Source organism: Mytilus trossulus, chromosome 6 (assembly GCF_036588685.1).
Source record: "Mytilus trossulus isolate FHL-02 chromosome 6, PNRI_Mtr1.1.1.hap1, whole genome shotgun sequence".
Lineage (NCBI taxonomy): Eukaryota > Metazoa > Mollusca > Bivalvia > Mytilida > Mytilidae > Mytilus > Mytilus trossulus.
The window spans coordinates 56988258-57011593 of NC_086378.1; the positions used below are offsets into that span (position 1 = coordinate 56988258).

Here is a 23336-nt window from a genome sequence, read left to right on the forward strand (position 1 = left end):
TGGAGAATTTTTCTTTTGTCCTCTGCTGGCACAGAATATTATTATTACATAGTGACAAATAGTGACTATCTAAATATTGGTTTCCCAGAAGATTACTATTTATCGCTGATATAAACTTTGAAAACAATTTTCAACTTTCAAAATGCCAACACCTACAACTGGATAGATGGGTGCTTAATGTAGTACAGCGGCAAATATTACATAAACATGAATGAAACGGTTGGGTGCTAAATGTAGTACAGCGGTAACTATTACATAAATATAAATGCTCGTGAAAATAATGTTTATGGTATACATTTATATATGATATGAAAGGTTTCAACTTTTACAAAACCAGAGCTATACGTTGGATTTAAAAGTTTACTTTATTTGGCCTTTTCAATTTCATTTGACTTTATTTGCCTTTTTAACTTAATTTGGTTCGAGTGTCAATGATAAGTCTTTTGTAGACGAAACGCGCGTCTGGCGCAAAAAGCGGCAAAATTTATAACCTGGTATCAATCTATGATGAGTTGTTGTAGATACCTTGTAACAATATCTTGGCTCCAATTTTGTGATATTGGATCTTAGTACCGTCTTAATTTCAGCGTAAATAAGATTATATTAAAAACCTCCCACGTTGTGGACTAGCACAACCTTAATTAGGACACCGTGCATTCAGTATCATGAAGCGCTTTTCTTGACCAACCTTCTTACGGAACGCTTAAAGCTGAATATTTAGGGCAAACAACTTACAAAGAATAGATAAAAACGTTTAAGATGATCGTTCATTCTGTACATGAAATGACATATTCTTTAGCCAACATGATTGCAGAAAGTAAGAAGTCGTAAAGCAAAACAGAAAAAAAAATGAAATCAAAAGAAGTAATACATCGTGTATTGGGCTTTTTTATTGCTTAAGAGTTTAGTAGAAAATGTATATATACATGCTCAACATAACCATACTATATGAACTACTGCGAGTTGTTCAGTTTTTACTGTTACTCCTGTTTCTCCAAAAATATGGGTGCTAGAAAAACCAGCAGGTAAAATGGTCAATATCAGAGCCGTACGTCTGGTATCTTCTTTGAAGAAATATTAATTTTGTCATTATTTTTTCACCGCTTACAACTGTCCGTTTTATTTCATACATAAACTTTTAAGTATCAGTATGTTTTTAATTCATATTGTTTCTTATCGTTCCGCTTTTATTTCCTTTCGCTTTTTACAGGTATCCCTCTTATTGCCCCTTTTCTATTTTGATATTTTAAGCAAACATTTGAAAAATCAAACTTTCAAAAAGTGAAATAATTAAAATTGCGCGTTAGATTTAGTATTTTAGAAGTTTGATCAAATTTCTAAACTATCAAATTTATAAACGATATTAAGAATTTTGATATTTTAATAATTTGGTTAAAATTTCAAAATTTCAAAACTTTAACACAATTTGAAATTTTGATATTTTAAAACTTGGATCAAAATTCCAAAAATCTAAAATTTCAAAACTTTTTAAAACTTTGATTTGATAAGTGTTACACGGACCGTTATACAATTGTCACATGCAAACCAGTTTAAGAACGCAGCTTTCATTGGTTAAAACAATAAGACAAACGAATGTTTATTAACGCGTATATAATGATTTCATACGCGTATATTAACACAAATAACGCGTATATTAACGCGTATATTAACGCGTATATTTATGCAAATAACGCGTATATTAACGCGTATATGATAAATAAATTGGAATAAAGTATAAACGTGTTTATTTTAACAATATACGCGTATAAAACGATAATATACGCGTTGAAAACCACAATATACGCGTTGAAAACCACAATATACGCGTTGAAAACCACAATATACGCGTATATATACGCGTTGAAAATTATATACGCGTATATAATCGCGCAAATGACATGAACGGCCACTCATAATATAATTTTCAACGCGTATATATACGCGTATATTGTGGTTTTCAACGCGTATATTAACGCGTATATGATAAATAAATTGGAATAAAGTATAAACGTGTTTATTTTAACAATATACGCGTATAAAACGATAATATACGCGTTGAAAACCACAATATACGCGTTGAAAACCACAATATACGCGTATATATACGCGTTGAAAATTATATACGCGTATATATACGCGTTGAAAATTATATACGCGTATATAATCGCGCAAATGACATGAACGGCCACTCATATGATACTAACAACATGTTTTAAACGTACGGGAAATTATGTCTGAAAACTGTTATAAACTCTTATTGTTTAGATTAATTCAATTATCACATAATTTCACCAGCCTTTAAGCGATGATTTTATCATTTTTAACAAGATATTATCACATTCTTTTCGTGCTAGTGTGAAATTTTGTAATAACGTTATTTAAACTTAAAAGTTACCAAAACACGAATGTATTTACGTGTACTGAAAATTGTCAAATACGTAATGCTTTTACATGTACATGTAAAGTGTATGATTGATCCTACTACCTCGAAAAATATGCCATTATTTTACTTTTTGAAAATATGAGTATTTGAAACTTCAGCAAGGAAGAATCAACACAGAACATTAATTGACGAAGAGATAGTATGCACTATTTGAATGAGCCTATGCCTAACTTTTCATTGACAAGAAATTTACCGGACTTTTCGAATTCGACGATTATAAAACGAGAATGTTCAATAGATATAGGAAGATGTGGTGTGAGTGCCAATGAGACAACTCTCCATCCAAATAACAATTTAAAAAAAAGTAAACCATTATAGGTCAATGTACGGCCTTCAACACGGAGCCTTGGCTCACACCGAACAACAAGCTATAAAGGGCCCCACAATTACTAGTGTAAAACCATTCAAACGGGAAAACCAACGGTCTAATCTATATAAAAAAAAAAATAAAAAAAAAAATCCATTTTTACTCACTACATGTAACATTTACAAAGATAATTGACTTTATATGAGATATAATACTTTAAAAAGATTTTGTGATATTTCAGAATGAGGTTAATTCTAACTACGTTGTTGTTAGTATTGGCTTTTGTAGATGGAGTGCCAGTGAAGAAGAGAAGATTCGATGGGTTAGTTTATTTAAATATACAATAATGAGTTTTTTGTTTGACTTTGTTTGAACGTCTACATTTTCGAAGAACATGTCGTTATCTCGATTAATTCATATCGATATCTCGAATTGATTGGATCATTATCTCGATTAATTCATATCGATATCTTGATTTAATTGGATCATTATCTCAATTAATTCATATCGATATCTTGATTTAATTGGATCGTTATCTCGATAAATTCATATCGGTATCTTGATTTAATTGGATCATTATCTCGATTAATTCATATCGATATCTTGATTTTATTGGATAGTTATCTCGATTAATTCATATCGGTATCTCGATATAAATTGGATCGTTATCTCGATTAATTCATATCGATATCTTGATTTAAATTGGTCGTCAATTGGACCAATCAATCAAAGCATATGCAGTTTGTGATCGCTTAAATATTAATTAATTAAACAAAATTAATGTATATTTACAAGGACTGAGTGCAAGGGATCGTCACATTTAACGTTAACAAACAGAGTATATGTTATTATATTATTTAAAAGAAGTGTATTCTAAAAGTTTCAATGTTGAGAAACAAAGAAATAACTATAAACCCGCAAAATATATGTGTCCCTGTACTAATTTTTTTTTCTTCAGATTTTGGTTGTATTGTTTCTGTAAAATTTATTCACAACTTTTATAAACTTTAAACTATTTAAAGTTGGCGAATTGTATGCGACTGTCTTTCTGTTGAAGACTGTATGTTGCTCTCGAATAGTAAGAATTCACCTGAAACGTCGAGAAAAAGTCTGAGCTAGAAAATAACGAGTTTATATTCATTTCAAATAGTTTATTAGCAATTTGTTTTGCTATGAATAGATTGGAACGATATGTATTTTTGTCATCTTGATAACTCTTGTAACTATTCGAATTAATATTCAATCTTTCTATTTGTCACATTTTTGACCATCCATATGTTTTTGTTTTAGCAATCAAGTTTTCCGTATGTTTCCGAAAAGTCACGAAGAAGTAAAGAAAATATTGCATCTCGCAAAAAAATATGACGTAAGTAATATTTTCTACTTTAAACAAAAGGTTCACAAGACGTATAATTATAATGTATAATAGTACATATTATTGTATAGCAATATAATATTTCCCACAGAAAGCAATCAAAAGTTAGCGTGCAATAAATTCCAATATTGCACTAGTGCAATAAATCTTCAAAAGTTCATGACGTCATCAACGTCAAAATCTAGTTTAAACCAATTTTTACTATTAAATATTATATTGCTATACAATAAAAGGGTTATTGCATGAATATTGGGGAATATTGTCCCTCGTAGAATTATATAATAGTTCTTTAAAAACTGGTCATTATCGTGATATATGGACTGCCCACAGGACAGTGGTATTGACTAAGATAGTGATAATGACTGAGCCGAAGGCGAGGTCATTATCGCTGGCGCAGTCAATACCACTGTCCTACGGGCAGTCCATGTATCACGATAATGACCAGTTTTTCAAGAACTATTATGTTTATTTCATTGAGAAACCATGTTTTGGAAAATTCTCATAAATTCAAAACGTCTAAAGCAAATTTGAGTAGTTGTACAATTTCTATAGCAAAGAGTGAAGACAAGTCGTAGTAAAACTGCCATTCATTTTAGTGCAACTTTGCAGTATATAAATTCTCTCTTTAATTTAACAATTAACGAAAAAATATAATAAACAATTCAACAACTTAAATGTAATATTAAAAACAGGAACATGTTTTATAAAAGGTACATCTTTCTAAACAGAGAAACCACGCCCCACCGGTCATTAACAGAGAAACCACGCCCCACCGGTCATTAATAGAGAAACCACGCCCCAACAGTCATTATCAAACGGAAACCACGCTCCAACGGTCATTATCAGACGTAAACCACGCCCCATCGGTCCATATCATGTAAAAGTTCATTAACGACCGGTTTTCTGGTCCGTATTGTCCTTTTAATGACTGATGGAATTTATTACTGCAGATTAATGAATGTCATGTGACCCCATTTTATCCAATAAAAGAATCTTATTCTCAACCGATATGAAATAACATATATTGCACTCGCAAGCTCGTGCAATATAAAATTCTACTCGGGACAATATTCCCCAATATTCATGCAATAACCCTATAATATTGTATAACAATATGTACAAAGACGACAGATTGGCATGCATGAAGACGTCAATTCGACATAGACAAGAACAACACCGTCAGATGACAACAATACATTTCACATATAGAAAATACCATTTACATCTAAAAGGTATACACCAAAAGTAAGTATGTGAATTCGAATATACGAAAAAATAATTGTTAAACGTAAACATATATGTTTTGTGTTATGTGTATTGATTGGAAATAAGACAATTATTCCCCTGAGAGCAACTATAGGTAAATGTACAGTCTTCATAAACGAGCAAAAGCCATACCGTATTGTAGGCAAAAACAGGAAAAAATATGAATAATTTCAAAGAAACCATTCGGTCTTAATAACTACAAACATTTACTTCTGTATTTTCAACATTTTTAGGCAGATATTTGGAAGCTTCCGAGATCAGCAAATAGCAACATGGACGTACATGTGGATGCAAAACATTTAGACCAATACTCATCCGATTTGGAGTCAATAGGAACTGATTACACAAAATGGATCGATGATGTTCAAAAGTGAGTGCCCTTACAAAGAAGTGAGTGCTCTTACAAAGTAGTGAGTGCTCTTACAAAGTAGTGAGTGCCCTTACAAAGAAGTGAGTGCTCTTACAAAGTAGTGAGTGCTCTTACAAAGTAGTGAGTGCCCTTACCAGGTAGTGAGTGCTCTTACAAAGTAGTGAGTGCCCTTACCAGCTAGTGAGTGCTCTTACAAAGTAGTGAGTGCCCTTACAAGGTAGTGAGTTATGGTCTCTATAATGATATCCCGTTCGTTAAATTTGCAGAAACGGTTCCATATTTGCTTGCTATTCTCTGTATATTCACCATTGCTCCCCCATCCATTATATATTGTGTTTAATAACCTATCAAAACCCTCGTACATGACAACGTTAAAACAAGTGTTTGTTGTAATTTTAGGCTAATCGATAGAGAGAATAAACCCGTTTCTCAACGAAGACAATTAGAAGATTTCGACTTGGCTCAGTATCATTCAATTTCTGAGGTAAGAAGAGGTTAATAACTCATATACATTTATAGCCCCCTTCTAAATGGATTTTCCACAGCTTAGGCAATATTGAATTGGTACCAGTAAAATATTCATCTTTTGCAAAAAGTACTAGTTCACTGGAATGAGAAGCAAGGTGAAAAATCGAAGTAGATATGCAATTATTTTCTTATATAACAAAAGTATTATCGGACAGTGCGTAGACATTACTGTGGTATCTATGAGGGTAAATGTGGTAAATATTCATCTAGTTGGAAGGCAAAATATGGCATCCATAAATATTTACATGAAGGCTTTTAAAATGTATATTAATAGATTTCATAATATGTGATAAATTAATTGCATGCGTTGTTATGAATTTTCTCAAGCAAAGTTAGAACGTCAGATTTGTTCATTTTCTTAAGCAAAGTTAGAACGTCAGATTTGTTCATTTTCTGAAGCAAAGTTAGAACGTCAGCTTTGTTCATTTTCTTAAGCAAAGTTAGAACGTCAGATTTGTTCATTTTCTCAAGCAAAGTTAGAACGTCAGATTTGTTCATTTTCTCAAGCAAAGTTAGAACGTCAGATTTGTTCATTTTCTCAAGCAAAGTTAGAACGCCAGATTTGTTTAAACAGGGATGTATAATGGAAGACTTAGTAACAGTTCCATCATCATTCAGAAGTTTTGCATTTAACCCCCTCCGACACTGAATAAACTATATCATTAACATTGTAAATATAACAAAAGATTTATACTTTTTTAAACCAACGTACGAAAGTCAGCAGCTCTATGATTCTTCAATAGTAAAATTGCGAATGGAAATGGGAAAAAATGTCAAAGAGACAACAACCCGACCAAAGAGAAGACAACATCTGAAAAAAGTATCGCTATAATTAAAAAAAAATAATCAAAAAGTGTTACTGTTTTGTTTTTTTTATTGAAAATTACCTTAGCTGAACTTGGCAAAACTTTTAGGAATTTTGGTCCTCATTGCTCTTCAAATTCGTTCTTTATTTGGCCTTTTTAACTTTTTTGGATTCGAGCGTCACTGACGAGTTTTTTGTAGACGAAACGCGCGTCTGGCGTATATACTAAATTTAGTCCTGGTATCTATGATGAGTTTATTTACATTACAATACGTACACATTGTAGTTATTTAAGAAGTATTTATTTAAGAAATATTTATTTACAGATTTCACAATATTTGAAAGAGGTAGCTGCAGCTTCGACTCGTGCACAACTTCACACAGCTGGTAAATCTTACGAAAATAAAACGATTGATTATCTCAAGGTGCATATATGATATACATAATATACTAGACTTAGTTCAAGGATTTGTATAGTTAGATCTAACTATACAAATCCTTGCTTAGTTCAAGCAATTTCAAATAAAAGTATATTGTTAAGTTAAGTTAATGTAACCATCGCAGCTGACTTTGTATAAACATAAATTAAAAAAATTACTTAAACAATGTCTCCGAAACAGTTTTCTTGAGACTTGGAAAGTAACCAGAGATTCTTATTTACAGGATAAAGGTAAATTGAGTACTTATTTTAAATTTAAATTCTCAGTTGGTAAAGAAACCTATCTATCGTCTATTAATAAAGGCAATTGTCAAATTCTTACAAAATTTAGATTAAGTAATCACAAATTTAAGAGTTAAAAACTGGTCGCCATGAACGCAGGGTTTACATGTCAGGTAAATTAGAAAATTAGAAACTATTCCACGATGTGAAAGACTTTGTCAATATTGTAATTTGAATGTGACTGAGGATGAACTCCATTTTTTGTTAGAATGTCCTCTATATGTAGCTTCAAGAACCATTTTACTTAATGATTAATTTATGGAATATCCAAAACTAAGAACACTTAATTCGCAAAACCTATGTATATGGATTATGACAAATGATGATGGCAATTTTATTAAAAATTTGTGCAAATCTTTGACTTTAAACTTGGAAGTGAGAAATAATACTGTCAAGTAAATACTTTTTTTTTTTTTTTAACAACAATATATTCTTTATTCTAAAGATATCTTGTTACAATTATACTTCACTGTCCAAGCGCCAGGGGAGTATTCCTGTGAAAATATACTCAGAATATAATAAACAATATTACATAAACTATTACAATATTTTCAACTTATTCTATTAAATCAATTTCTTCAAATTTAGGAAAATTCATTTTGAGAAATTATTTTGCCTTCATTCATAACCCTTCTTAATTCTTTTATAAACAATTCATACACATCTATATATTTCAATTTTTGCTCTGAAACATAGTATGACTTGAAAATGCAAAAAACTAAAACTGTCACATATAGTTAAAACCATAATAACCTTGATCTGATATTTTGTATCCAAATACTAATTGTTTAACTAATATCTTATTTTTAAAATTGAGTTGTGCAAAAAGATGTTCCACTTTATTTCAAAAGTCTTTTAAAAAGAACATGTTATAAAGAAATGAAAGTAATCTTCCTCTTCTATTTGACAAGAATTACATTTACTATTAGTAAAAAAAATCCATTTAAATAGTAATTGCTTTGTGGGAATAATATAATTTAGCAGTTTCCATCTAAAAATTTTCATCTTATTCTCTCTTAAAAATTTAAATATAAAATCGTTTACGAATGACATCTTTGGCTTGCTATCTAGCTTTAAATTTCTTGTCCAAATATTGATACCAATCGGCTATGTATATTTTTGATCTACTAGACTATTATATAACATTTTATTAAAGATATTTTGTGCTTGTATTTGTTTATTTCCCCATCTCAAATTATCCTTAATAATACTGATTTTACTCTTTAAAGAGTTTTCTTTAATTAGAACTTGCTGCCATTCCTTTGGGATGGAAGATTTTAATATTGTAAACTCTGCAATCCAATTAGACTTATTGCTTAATTTTTCTAAAATAAAATCCTCTGATAACTTTCCCTCACGATCAAGTATGTCGTTGATGTAAATCAAACCTCTTGCTACCCAGTTTTGAAAGAGCAAACTTTTGTTACAATGTTTAACGTATCTATTTCCCCAAATAATCTGTTTTCTTATATTTGAAAAATGATCTTTGAATTTTGTAAAACCTCCCTCTGTTTTCACCCAGCTTGAAATTACTTGCAAATAAAAGTTTGGTATATTTTCAAATTCTTTTAGTGATTTTATATTATCTAAATTCAGGTTAAAGACAATATCATTTTTTCCCAGATTGTTGAAATATTTGGTAGGAATAATCTTCCAGTTCGGCATAGTGGTTGAATTAAATTTGGAAACCCATGAAGCTTTCGGTGATGTAAAATAGCTATCAAAAGTAAAAATTAATACTGGTTTTAATGATAATATTTGGTGAATAGTTATCTTTCTTTTGCTGAACTGACAATATCGTATATATATGCTGTTCTTTTGTTTTTATATGAATCAAATTATAGTGTTTAATTTCCTATTGTTTCTAAACATGTTTTTATGTTTTGTCTATTATGATTTATTTGTTGGTAATTGATATGCCTAAGGGCCCTTTTAGTTTGATTCAGAAATAAACATATTTGATTTGATTTGATTCGTACAATCCGTTGACATGGTAGAGTTAGATAGAATCTTTGACAAATATGTTTTTTTGTAAAGCTACTAAAAAATATCAGAACGCAAATATACAAACTATTAGTGTAATTTACTTAGATCATAAAATACTTAGACTACTATTGTGCTACTTCTGTAAATGAGTCACGAATATGTGTTGGAAACAACTTTTACCATTCATTGGAACAAAAAACACATAGAAAAAGAGTATCTTTTACATGCAATAGTTTTAGTTAAATGCAATCAATCACTATTTAATGTCCACAATTATGGTGTTGGAAAAAATAATTTGATTTTGTTTTGAAATTTTAACTGTATTTAAATACTTGACAGATTAGTACAGGCGGCTCAAAGAAAGCGATCTTTATTAATGGTGGATATCTCCTGCAGTTGTTCTATACTTAATTAATCAGGTTTGTGATATAAAATCATATATTCCTTTGATTGATAATCCATCGTTTATAGAACTGAAAAGCATTTTATATTATTATACTTCACCCCAAAATGTTATATTTTGATTGGCTAATACGAGGATCTTAATTAACTTTATCACATGGCTGACCGAGTGACAAATTGTTTTAATGTCACCCTCTCGTCTAGACCACTACATGTAATATATCGATAAATAACACATAGCTGAGAAGGTGATAGAGCGATTGATACCCCTCGAAAAAGCATTGTCAACACTGGCTTCCTTGCGGTTGACAATGTTTTCTCGGGGTAACAATTTACTCTTTCACCCTCGAAGCTTTAAGTTTTTTTATAAAATGCCTCATGGAAAAGCCTCTTCATTTAAACGAATCCAAGTAAAGCCAAAGTTTCGCATGCATATGGTTATTTACTTTTAATTTTTATCAAATGTGTGACGTATGCTTTTTTAACTTGAAAATGTTAATCCTTATAGCCTGCGAATGGTAATGTTGATAATGTAGCGTATCAGATATAAAAATAAATATTAATCTTAAAATGAATTTGTGATGTTGTTTTTTATCTATATTTTCAGTTAGCTTTGAACCCAAGCAACAATCCTGCCATAGACAGTATTTTTGAGAAGTTTGACTGGTACCTTCTACCTGTAGTTAACCCAGACGGTTATGAATATTCAAGGACAACCGTAAGTTTTATTTAAAAGAAACCCTGCACTACATAATTCACACGTTTATCAATTCACTGTATGAAAATAAAATGAAAGATGGACAAAGATTCAAAAGGATTATTCAAGTCGAAAACATGATGCCCTTGAAAAATGAAAAAAAATACCAAAGGTAAAGAACTATTCACAACACACAATATGACAATTAAATAAATAATGAGGAAAACAACCCTCTTTAAACAAAACAGGGTGATTTCAGGTAAAGCAAATAATGTTCCACATTTGCATCCGTCTTGTAACTAGTGTAAGTTCATACTTGGTGACTATAAGTTTAGTTTGGAAGGTAAAATGGGATGTATATTTTACTAAACAACAATACTAATACCTCATTTGTAGAAAATAACATGTTTTAACCCCGTGGTGTTCGTTTGCTTTTTTTTTTTTTTTTTTTTTTTTTTAATTTTAACGTTTGTACATTGTTTCTCCTAGACATATAGAAATTTGGCATTATTCAAAACAATTTAGATGCTACCATATGGTGTAAATACGATAGTTTTTGTTATATTGTTGTACCGACTTTCTGTGCTGTGTCTGATGACTTTTAGCACCTGGTGTAAAACAAGAGAAAGTTCTAGTAAATATAGATGTTTATTATTTGAAATCAGTAATCAAAGTGCTACAGATTTTACACAATAAAATAGCAAGTCTCACTTGATAATAAATTTAGAATTTCACAAATGAACTAAATTAAGGGACATAACTCTATGCAAATTTTAACTAATTAAATAAAACTTGCCCAAACTATATTTCATCAAGTGAAACCGCTTTACAAAACTTAACGCACAGGTTAATGCATAATACAATATGTTAAATAAACCGAATCATTTCAACTAAAAAGTTAATTTAAAACGTTTCGTATAACAACTTGTTGCTATGGAAATAATAAACCTTTAAAATTAATAAAATCTTTGCCAAACTATTTCTATATTTAATCGCATAAAATATAATACCAAATACAATTTATTTCTGAATAAATTGGTATGTAAAATAACTTTGTATAATTCTTAAACAGTATTAACTGTTTTTGCAAAATATTAAAATAACAATATACCAATGTTGCTTAGCAACAAACATGTACTTCGGTCACGAGTTCCGTATATGTGTGTAATACAATAAAATTAACTAAATTCAATTTTAAATAAAAGTTCTAAAGTCAATTCAAAATTTTCAAACAATTTTGTAAACAAACTGAAATCTTGCGGACAAGTGTCGCTTTCCAAAACCTGATTTATGAACTAAATAAGCAATCTATATACAAAATATAAAAACACAACTTACAGAATAATAAAGTAGAATATAAGGTCTCATGTCTATGTTATTTAGCTTTCGATTTAACTCTTAATCATGCTTTCTCAACAAAAGACATTTCTCCCGGCAAATAAAAGTTACAAATTATCTCCCCTGGACATTGTAATACTTAAATTAATACGGATACAATATGAAATATTTCCGGACTTTAAATAATCTTTTACAAATAACTTTTATAAATTAACTAAATGTTTCTAAACATAGAATAGATTTGAATTAAATAAATTCTTGAAACGTATCTCAATTGTTTACATAAATAAAAAGTATCGCGTCCCAAGCGTATCCAACATAAAATAATTAATCTCAATGGAAACAAATAAAATCTATACAAAATATATACAATTAATTTAAGTGAATATCATTAAATAAATTTTAACTTTAGTTAGCTTCTCCCAAAATATAAAGTAATCTAAACTCTTTAATTTAAATAAAACAAAAATACAAAAAATATAATTCAACTTACCTGGTGTAAAACAAGAGAAAGTTCTAGTAAATATAGATGTTTATTATTTGAAATCAGTAATCAAAGTGACCGTTGAAAACATAAATTGTTTCCATGCGGGCGTGGTCACATGATCACTGATTTCTTAACTTTCTCCTGTTTTCACCAATCAAAAATTACCTTATAAAGCTGCCTTGACCACAACCTATTTTCACTGGTTGGTCAATAATCCAGTCATGGGTGACAGGTGTTATAAACAATTAACACATGAGTCATAGGAAAAGGTTGTTTAACAAAAGCCTTAATTTACATGTAAGGTACATAATCCAAAGTAAATAATTTAGCACTTACATGTCTCTTTGTTATCCGTCTTAATTACGTAATCTCAATATTAAAGTTGTATCTCATTCTTCTTTATCAAAAATTAACATTCCAAAAATAATGTAACTTATGTAAGGAGAAATTTTAGAAAATAAAATAAAAATTTAAACTTCAAAATACTTTAACTCAAATTGTAAAAATTGAATAATTTTCACTTAAGTTTTGGTCTGTTATATTAAAATTTTGTCTTTGGCAATTCATAATTTTTCTATAACAACTCTTCGACAAAATTTTAATATAACATATTTTAGGAAAGGTATTGGAGAAAGAACAGACAAACATCATCCCCTGGTTCCTGCATTGGCGTAGACTTAAACAGAAACTTTGGATTTAAGTGGAACCCAGGTTTGAAATCAATTGACCAAACAATATCCATCCGCTTTATCTTAAAGAAATTATGTTTTCTAAACAAAAAATTGACTGATTTGACAAAAAAAAATAATTTAAGTTACGTCAGATCTAAGAGCACATAGACACTCTTTATTGTCCATCACTAAAAACCTGCACATTAATCGATAAAGTAATAGAAGAGGGCACACAATTTTGAAGGTTTATTCAAATGTGCTCGTTGTATTAACTGTAAGCTAACTGAGGCACCTGCACAACTTTAGATCGAATTTTGCCTTGCAGCCAAATTAAAATCCGAATAACACTCTTCATTGATTTAAAGAGTATAATAATAATCCCAGGAGTTAATAAAAAATTGGGCCAATAATACTTACCACACGATGAAACTCCCAATAAACACCATTTACAGAAATAAACATAAAAACGCGTGACAAAGAGTCCCTTAATACAACCATATTATTTGGATTTAGTTTGGATTTACCAGATTTTTGTTTACACAAAGCTCCTGTTTTGACTATTTAGACCACATCATGTAAAAAGTAACACAAAGATAGAAACCGTATGCTTAGTACACTAAAGCTACAGCTACCAACAGGTTAACCAATAATTAAAGCTTAATTGACATGTATTTGTGTTCAAATTCTATTCAGCAGCTACTGCATCTAGTAATAAAATAAAAGTAAGTGCTTTTTGTATCTTTTAATGAATGACGTTTGCTACTTATAAATCTTGACTCATCTTCCAAAAAACTGTTTTTGATAGATTTATTACAGTCGATTTCATTAAGTGAGTAGCCAAAGGTTATACCTGTTTGGTTAGTTTGCTTGTTAGCTGAACCTTGAAGTCATTGTAAGGTCAGGTATACTACCCTCCTTTCGAAAAAGCCTAGTCCAACAGACATATATATACTGGTTACCCGCTATACCAGTCTACTCTTAAAGGAGGGTAGTTTACCAGACCTAACAATGACTTCACGGTTCAGCTAACAAGCAAGCTTACCAAAAATATTACATTAAGCTACAAACTCAATGAAATCCGCTGGTAAAAACAACAACAATAGTAATGCTCACTATAAAAAATCAATTCCACACATTAAGAAGTAATCACCAACTGTTGTATCCATAATCTTTTTGTAGCGATTGATGGAAGTACTGATACTTGTTCGGAGGTTTATGCAGGTACCAAAGCATTAACTGCACCAGAAACAGCAGCTGTAGGAAAACTGATGCGTGATATTCATTGCCACACGATAGCATACCTCGACATTCATGCTTATGGACAAATGTGGTTATGGCCATGGGGATATACTGCTGATGATTTGCCATCTGATCTCGAAGATTTGGTCAGTATGAAAATAACGTTATAGATAGTATCGTGACACCAGTTTGCCTGATGTTGGTTGCTTTGTTCTTTAGGTTAAAACTATAACAAATTTTATATTTTTAAGAAAGTTTACACACTCAACATTGAATATAACATGCAGAAAAATCCATTTTAACCCTTAACTTTATAACCAGGAATACAAAGATGAATTGATGAATTATCGGAGATTTTTCTTTTAACTGCATTTCTTGCAAGTCATTATAGAGGGGGGATAGGACCTTTATCGGGACTCCGGAAATCTTTTTTTCTGATTTCGGGACGTCGGGATTTACTTTATTTAAATTCGGGACCTCGGGATTTCGTTTTTTTAAGTTCGGGATTTCGGGATCAGGACCCCTCCTATCCCCCCTCATTATAGAAACAGGGAAAGGCTTTCTTTGATAACTTTGTAATATGTTATACAGTTACTTATTGGTGACCTTCTGCTGTAATGTTTTTTCTATGGTCGGGTTGTTGTCTCTTTGATACCTTCCCCATTTCCATTCTCATTTACTTTAATTTTCAAACTTAAATGAATTAAATTCTTAACAGAAAGGGTAAACCAACAAACTGTCTGACATTACTTTCATATATATTTTCCTTGCATTAATGTGTATATTTTAATGTATTTGAAAACAGAAACACTATGCTAAAGTAGGAGCAAATGCAATCAGCAACAAATATAATACTCAATTTATGATTGGTGGAGATGCTACAGACTTATGTAACCTGTATGAAACAATCTGTATGGAATGTACACGGAATATAGTAGGAAAATTGCTTTGAATTCCTACCAGAAAAGAGTTATATTCCAGTCAGACAGTAGTAGGAATCCACACGGAAAATAGGCGAAAAATTTAAATTAGCAGGAATTTCTTAGTAGGAATATTGTATATTCCTACCAGGAATATGCAAATTAGCAGGAATAATTTGGTAGGAAAATAAAATTCCTACTAGAAAACCTGGTAGGAATTTTTCAAAATTCCACCCAGAAAAAAATATTTTCTGGTAGGAATCTAAAAATATACAAAATGTAAGTGTATATTCAAAAATACACAACTGGGTCAAAGATAAGTTTGAATCTCAACAACAAAGAACAAAGGAAATTCATGGAATCAATTCCTTTTTAAAAAAATAGACTTTTGAAATGTTTAAGGAAACTGCATGCAATATATGCAAGCTATAGAAAGTGTTATTATACATAAAGTACATGTAAATCTAAATTAGTTAAAGAACAAATAATGAGCAAGATTATGCACTATTAATGAATTATTAATTGATTACTAAATACTTTTGGCAGGCGGATAAAAAAAAAACATCTTGAATGTATAAGAATTACCTTTAGTCTTGATTATCCATATTTTCTTACATTTCTACATTGTTACGTTGTGTGACCCTATAGCTTGCATTATTGTATTCCAACACAACTTTTTTCAATCTTTCCCCTCCAACTTTTTAATTTGTGAACTGGAACTTGCTTGCATTTAACATTGCAAAATGTGTGTCATTTGCAAACAGGAATCCAGTTCAAGATAACTTTCCAGGTAGAAAGATTTTCTGGTAGGAATTTATAAATAAATTCTGGTAGGAATCTTAAACATGTAGTAGGAAAATAAATAATCAACTCAGATTTTCAAATCAGAAAAAAATCTATACAGACTTTAACAATTCCACCTAGGTAGTAGGATTTTTGAAGTAGGAATATTAAAAAATCCAGTCAGACTTTTGTTCATTTTCCATGTCCGTCTACTTTCTATATAGAATCTTTGAATCTAGGTGGATTCCTACTTCATTCCTACCAGTGTCTGGGTGGAATCCTACTACTTATTTCGTACGGGAAGTATATAACTTAATGCACATATGTTTATGTCAAATCGTATCTTCTAGCCTCAAATCTAGGTTCAACCCACCATTTTTTCTTTAAATTGCAGTTGTTATCTTATAGTTTGTTTTTGTGTGTGTTGCATTGTCGTTTTGTTTTTTGTTGCACTTCAGTGTTTTTGTTGTTTCGTTGTTTTCCTCTTATTGTTGATGTGTTTACCTAAGTTTTAGTTTTAAACCCGGATTTGTTTTCTCTCGATAGATTAATGAATTTCGAACAGCGGTGTAACTTCTGTTGCCTTTTCTTGTACCTGCAGTGCAGTTGTCACTTTCTAACGATTATGATTATTGTTTAAGTCACTGTCTAAGAAACTGTCACGAATAAGATTGTGGGAAGACACTAATTATACAATAGTAACACGTTTCTGAAGATTTAGATAGAATGGAATAATATCTTTTAAAGCTCAATCATATACGTGTCATTTACACATTATTTAACATCATTTACTCCCTCGTTTCACTCCTCCGAAACGAAAGTACAATATATGTACATAACTACTGTCATACCAATTAAACAAGTCATATATTTCTGATTGTAGGATAAAGCATGTTCTAAACGTTAAATTTTTCATGACAAAACTTTCAGTTTCTATCATGTACTTTATTTTTAAACATAACTTAATTTAAACAAAAAGAAACTAACAAATGCAACAACCATAAGAAAAAATCTGTCAAACAATTGTTTTCATAAAAGTTTTTTAATATGATGAATCGTGTTTCTCTAAATGTTAGCTTTCTACTAGTATAAGAAAAATGAAATTCTGTGTAATGCAGCATTTCACTTGTTTCATATCTATCATATTAATATTATGATAATTTATTTTTAGACCCAGCTGCTGGAGGTGCAGATGACTATGCAAAAGGCGTGGCTGGTATACAATATTCCTACACTGTTGAATTGAGAGACGAAGGAAATTACGGATTTGAGCTTCCGGCCAATCAAATAGTGCCCACTGGAGAGGAGATGTTAGAAGGCATACTGGCATTTGCTAAAGAAATATTTGTTCGTGAAGGCCTATAAATTGTCACAATCTAACGAATAAGGTTTTATTTTTTCAAATATGTTTTTACGGTTTATCTTTGTTTTTTTTTACTTCTGTCAATTAAATGAAAAATATAAATCATCAGTTTTCAATTAGTGGGGTTTAACAAAATTATAATTCGACGTATATTGTCGTTTAGCATTAGAAAAGGGTACATGTAAAGAGATAACAGCACCAAATAAACTGCACCAAAACCATGTTATGATCCGGTGTCATTTATTTTTGAATGCCTTCTCGTTCCTCATGACGAGTAAAACCAAGTGAAAAGCGGCAGACATACACCATGTACACGTATGTTCCGTACAAAAACAAGGTGTCCATAGAATATTAGGTGCAATTTTTTAACGTAGAATCTTAGGAAATAGTAATTTTGGTGACAAAGTCTGTAGCGTTAATATTCGTTGTGTGTGTGAATTTTTTAAACCATTATCATCAAAACACTGTATAAAGTATAGTATACATTTATACAAAGTTTTTTATTCTGTCTGTTTGTTGAACATCTACATGTTTTAACTGTGAGCTTGGAAAATGTTCCGAATTTCTAACTTGATTGGAAGAAATCCATCAAATATTTTAGAATGGTTTGATATGGTAATGTCCTTGTAAAAGGTATTTACTATCATAAAAAAAAAGTATGTTATACCCCTAATTTTGTAATTTTGACCTATTATGTCTGTTTTGTTTTATTTTCACAATGTTGTCAATATAAATGAATTTAAATGCGACTATCATACGAGTGAGAGTTTTAGCTAGCTATAAAATGGGAGGTAATCCAACATTTTCTACGTAGAAAATGTATATACAAAGTTAGAAATGTGACAGTTGTTATCAATTTGGTTTTTTTTTTGCAATTACATAAGGGACCTTCTTTTTTGAATTTTCCTCCGAAATCAGTATGTTTGTTATTTTACTTTTTCTTACTATATTGTAAAAATCCAAATCATTAGCTTTTCTGAATGACAGGAAACTTTATTTTCTACTAACCATTATATTGTGGATGCTATTGGCTTTATTATCAACAGAAGTATTAAGAAAATATCTTCTACCTATCTCAACCTTATAATTGTAATTTTATTGTTTTGGTTTATTTAATTGTTTTCAAAATGCAAAACTCCATAAGGTAACAAAGGGTACACATAATGCATATCATTTTATTATTATTTTATGAGAAGTTTTGTGTACCGTGCAATTTACTTGACCTCAGGTTTTTACTGTCTTTGATTTAGATAAACATTCAAACTAAATGGAAACAATTATTCTGTCCAGATTTATTTTACATGATTCATTAGGAACCACAAAAAAAACCATACAAAGAACAATAGTGCCATCACTATACGACTCACAGTTGTAGTTTTAGTTTTTTTTGTTGGTGTTAGGGGATGACGAAACCTCTTTTTCTGATTTAAAGTATACATGTCAGTAGTTGTCGTTTGTTTATGTAATTTATACGTGTTTCTCGTTTCTCGGTTTTCATATAGATTAGACCGTTGGTTTTCCAGTTTGAATGATTTTACACTTGGGACCCTTTATAGCTTGTTCACGGCCGACACTCGGCTAACCGAGAGATAGGTCGGTTAATCTATATTGAGTATGCGGCTATATCGGCGGTGGATCTGTTAATCGGGTTGGCTAAAGTCTGTTAATCAGGTGTTATCGTGAAAATCAGTGCAAGGTCATTATGTTTCATTGTATTACCTTTTAAATTTTTAATTATATTTATATCATATAAACTATTAATGTCTGACAAAATGATTTGGAGTGCTCAATCCAGTGGTGTAATTCTTTTTTTTTCTAGCTTCAATAAACAATCTATAAAATGAAAAGGCGAGTTACTCATCAGTAAATTTATACACATTTTACACACACAAAATGTACACAAAAATGACAAGTTGGTTGAGTTTACTTGTATGTAATCTTTTGAACATCTAAAAAAGACTGGCATTATGTTTGTTTACCATATTAACATCAATATGTGAAAAATCTACACGAAAAACTGTATTTTGGTTACATAAATCAATTTTTGATAAAAAAATATGGTCTGTTAATGGGTCGGATGTATAAAACTCGGTCTGTTAAATTGGTCTGTTAAGAGTTATGAATGACATTACAAGTATAATTTAATTGCTATATTGGATGTTATCAGAATAAAGAGATAGGCTCAAGATTAGTGGCTAGAATAAATGGAAACAAAATATGAACAATGAAACATAAGTTTAGACAATGAAATCTGAAAATTGATAGAAATGATTTTAAAAAGTGTAAAATCAAAGTAATATTAATATCATCAAAGAATGGTCGCATATATCATGTGGATTCTGTTTCATTGATTTGAATGGCACCCATTTGTCATTTACATAGTTATCAAGTACATAAATCAGAGATAAACTTCGTAATGTTTTGATTTTTTTTATCAAATGAACTGAAATATCTATAATACTAAAATTACGAGGTCCAATTTGTCAGCCGTCATCACGTAAATACGACGAATCAAAGAATTCAACTTTATATATAACTAATATAGTGCAAAGGTGTAGATTAAAAATTACATCACTCTAGGTCCTTTTGTTTTCCACGTAATTAATATTGCCAATAATTAAGAAGTTCCGGGTCGATTCCGATATCGATACCAATAGTATATTCACCTGTTAACTATTACCTTATCTGTACGTTCCGCATCTGACAGGCGCACCACCAAACGGTGTATTCAGGATTAATATGCTATACACACGGGTCATAATCACAGGGTTGACACTACTAAATTGTCAAATTGTTACCTATCGTAGTATTTTAATCAGTAAGACTTTCTAAGATAACAATACGAATACTAAAAATCTAGACTAAAAATTAGGCGTATAGGTACAGTTTTCAATTTGTTAGCGGGCATGACGTAAAACAGCGAATCAAAGAATTCAACTTTATTTATAACTACATGTACTAGGACAATGCAGTTGATTGAAAAATACCCCATTCCAGGACCATTTGTTTTCCAAATAATTAATATTACCAATAATTAATAAGTTCCAGTTCGACGGGTTCAAACAGAAAGATTTGAAACCAGAGAAAACTGTGTATCTTATAATCGGCATAACTTTATCAGATGACAATACTAATACTAAAATAAGGCTTGCGCATAGTTATGTACTTTAGTTCAGTAACGGACCCGCGATATCACGGGTGTGTTCTAGTGTTTATAAAGCAAACACATATAGACAAAAACCTTGCAACATCAACCTTTCTCTACACCACCTTGAATGTCACTCGATAGAAAGACAAGCACGTTTGCGGACTGCGAGTCGGCTGAATGACTTACGATATCATATGAATACATCATTACTCGAAAAATAAAATTAATATTATACATTTATTGTGATTTACAGGAATATAGATTTGCCTTGTTGTTACACATTAAATCAGCACCCAACACTAATATAAAAAAAACTTACTAATGTCTATTTCTTGTTTAGAACCACGGTTTAGAACTTAATTGCAACAGACATTTCCTTAGGCGGCAGAAAATAAGAATGATGACTCGGTACAAAGGAAAATACATACCGGATATAAACTCCTCATAGATACTAGGATTGAAATTTGATATTTGCGCCTTATGTTTACGCCAGACACGCGTTTCGTCTACGAAAAATTCATCAGTGATGCTCGAAAAAATGTTTAAAAGGCCAAAAACAAAGTTGAAAAGCATTGAGGAAATACAACTAATACCGGCGTCACACATCAGCGTATAGCTCCGGCGTGTTAAAAATCATTTACGCTGCCAATATGCTGTAAGCGTGTGTTGGGTGTACTAGAAACGTACCTAAGGCTTTATGCGTATATTCGGCGTTCAAGAAACGTATGTTGGCGTAACGTTGTATGCTTTTTCTGCTGCATAAAAAAATTCCTCGGGTTGTAGCGTTCATCAAGCGCATTTACTTTCCTTCAGAGGCTAGAGGTGTAGGGGGAGGGTTGATATCTCATAAACATGTTTATCCCCTTCGCAATTTTGCGCCTGTCCCAAGTCAGGAGCCTCTGGCCTTTGTTAGTCTTATATGATTTTTAATTTTATCTTGTGTATAATTCGGACTTTATTATGACGTCCAGTATCACTGTATTAGTATACATATTTTTTATGGGGCCAGCTGAAGGACGCCTACGGGTGCGGGAGTTTTTCTCAACATTGAAGACCATCGGTGGCCTTTGTCTGTTGTCTGTTCTATGGTCGGATTGTTGTCGCTTTGACACATTCCCCATTTCCTTTCTTAATTTTACCTTTGTATTTCGACGTACTTCAAACTTATGCAACGCGGTTTGAACGATTGCTTAAGCGTTCTTATGGCGTGCAACTAACGTATACCGACTTTGTCAGTTTTCTCTGTAAGTTTGGTGCACGCCGGTCTATCCGCCAATGTGTGACGCCGGCATAAGGTAATCTATTCCTGAGGTAGAAAAGCCTTAGTATTCCAAAGAAAACGCCTGGAATTTAACCAGCTTCATTGCAATACATGACAGATTCATAGATGTTACAGATTTTGAACAGACAAAAAAATAAGACTGATTGATAACTTGGCGTAAATAATAAATTCATGCGAATTCGAGCGGCCAATCAGTCCATATAACGCTAATTTGAAGTGACACACCCTTTTAATGAAATGCAGAGGAAAACAAGTGCTCTTTCTATAAGGATACTGTTGCACCGTATTGTAATTTTTTCGTCACAAGTACATCTCATTTTTTTCAATGTGAAAATATAAACTCAAGGTAGTAAGACTATTGTCGTGGCGAAATAACTCTTAACTGACACGATTTAAATTGTCCAACCCATTAACAGACTTTATTCCTCTAATATTCATTAATATGTGGTATAACTCAACTTATATAACAATTATGAAATATTTATCTACGACAATTGATTTTTTAGAACCAAAGTACTACTTTGTGTCCTTTAACTCATATCTAAAAATGGTTTTTGGCCTTTTATCTAAAATATTGCTATGCATACAAGCATAAAAACCACATACTTGGGCGACACCTTTTCGTTCTACTTAAAATTGCGCAGGCTATGCATTTTTTTAAATGGTGGAAAATGTTCTATGATAGATATCATTTTGTCAGACACTTTTCTTTTTTTTTTATGTAATTCTCATAATATGCCAAAAAATCTGGATATTTAACAGAGTTTGACATTAAATTGTGAGTTTTACTCTTAACAGACGTATAGCCAACCCGATTAACAGACCCACCGCCGATATAGCCGCATACTCAATATAGATTAACCGACCTATCTCTCGGCTAGCCGAGTGTCGGCCGTGTTGTTGTTCGGTGTGAGCCAAGGCTCCGCGTTGAAGGCCGTGCAATTACCTATAATGGTTTACTTTTATCAATTGTTATTTGGATGAAGAGTTGTCTCATTGGCACTCACACCACATCTCCCTATATCTATGTCGTAAGCTCAATTTCCAGGACCTTTACCATGTATTACAAATTAAAGCAACAGTAGTTTACCGATGTTCAAATCTCATATATCGATCAAGTAGATGACAAATCTCATATATCGATCAAGTAGATGACAAATCTTATATATCGATCTAGTAGATGACAAATCTCATATATCGATCAA

General features: G+C 31.2%; 1 protein-coding gene across 1 annotated transcript; it reads left to right on the forward strand.

Annotated features, from left to right (window-relative positions):
• Positions 1–1002: 1002 nt before the first annotated feature.
• LOC134722835 (carboxypeptidase B-like) lies at positions 1003–17995 on the forward strand. The gene is made up of 12 exons (XM_063586465.1): positions 1003–1025; positions 2992–3072; positions 4041–4116; positions 5625–5761; positions 6161–6245; positions 7421–7481; positions 10177–10220; positions 10811–10921; positions 13343–13436; positions 14576–14781; positions 15441–15525; positions 17510–17995. Exons 1-12 carry the CDS (start codon positions 1003–1005, stop codon positions 17701–17703), a joined length of 1197 nt encoding a protein of 398 aa, XP_063442535.1. The 3' UTR covers positions 17704–17995.
• The last annotated feature ends 5341 nt before the right edge of the window (positions 17996–23336 follow it).

Coding starts and splice junctions, on each gene's coding strand:
- LOC134722835 (XM_063586465.1), top strand. CDS start 1,003: ATGGGTGCTAGAAAAACCAGCAG. Junction 1,026..2,991: donor GGTGCTAGAAAAACCAGCAG/GTAAAATGGTCA, acceptor GTGATATTTCAG/AATGAGGTTAATTCTAACTA. Junction 5,762..6,160: donor TGGATCGATGATGTTCAAAA/GTGAGTGCCCTT, acceptor TTGTAATTTTAG/GCTAATCGATAGAGAGAATA.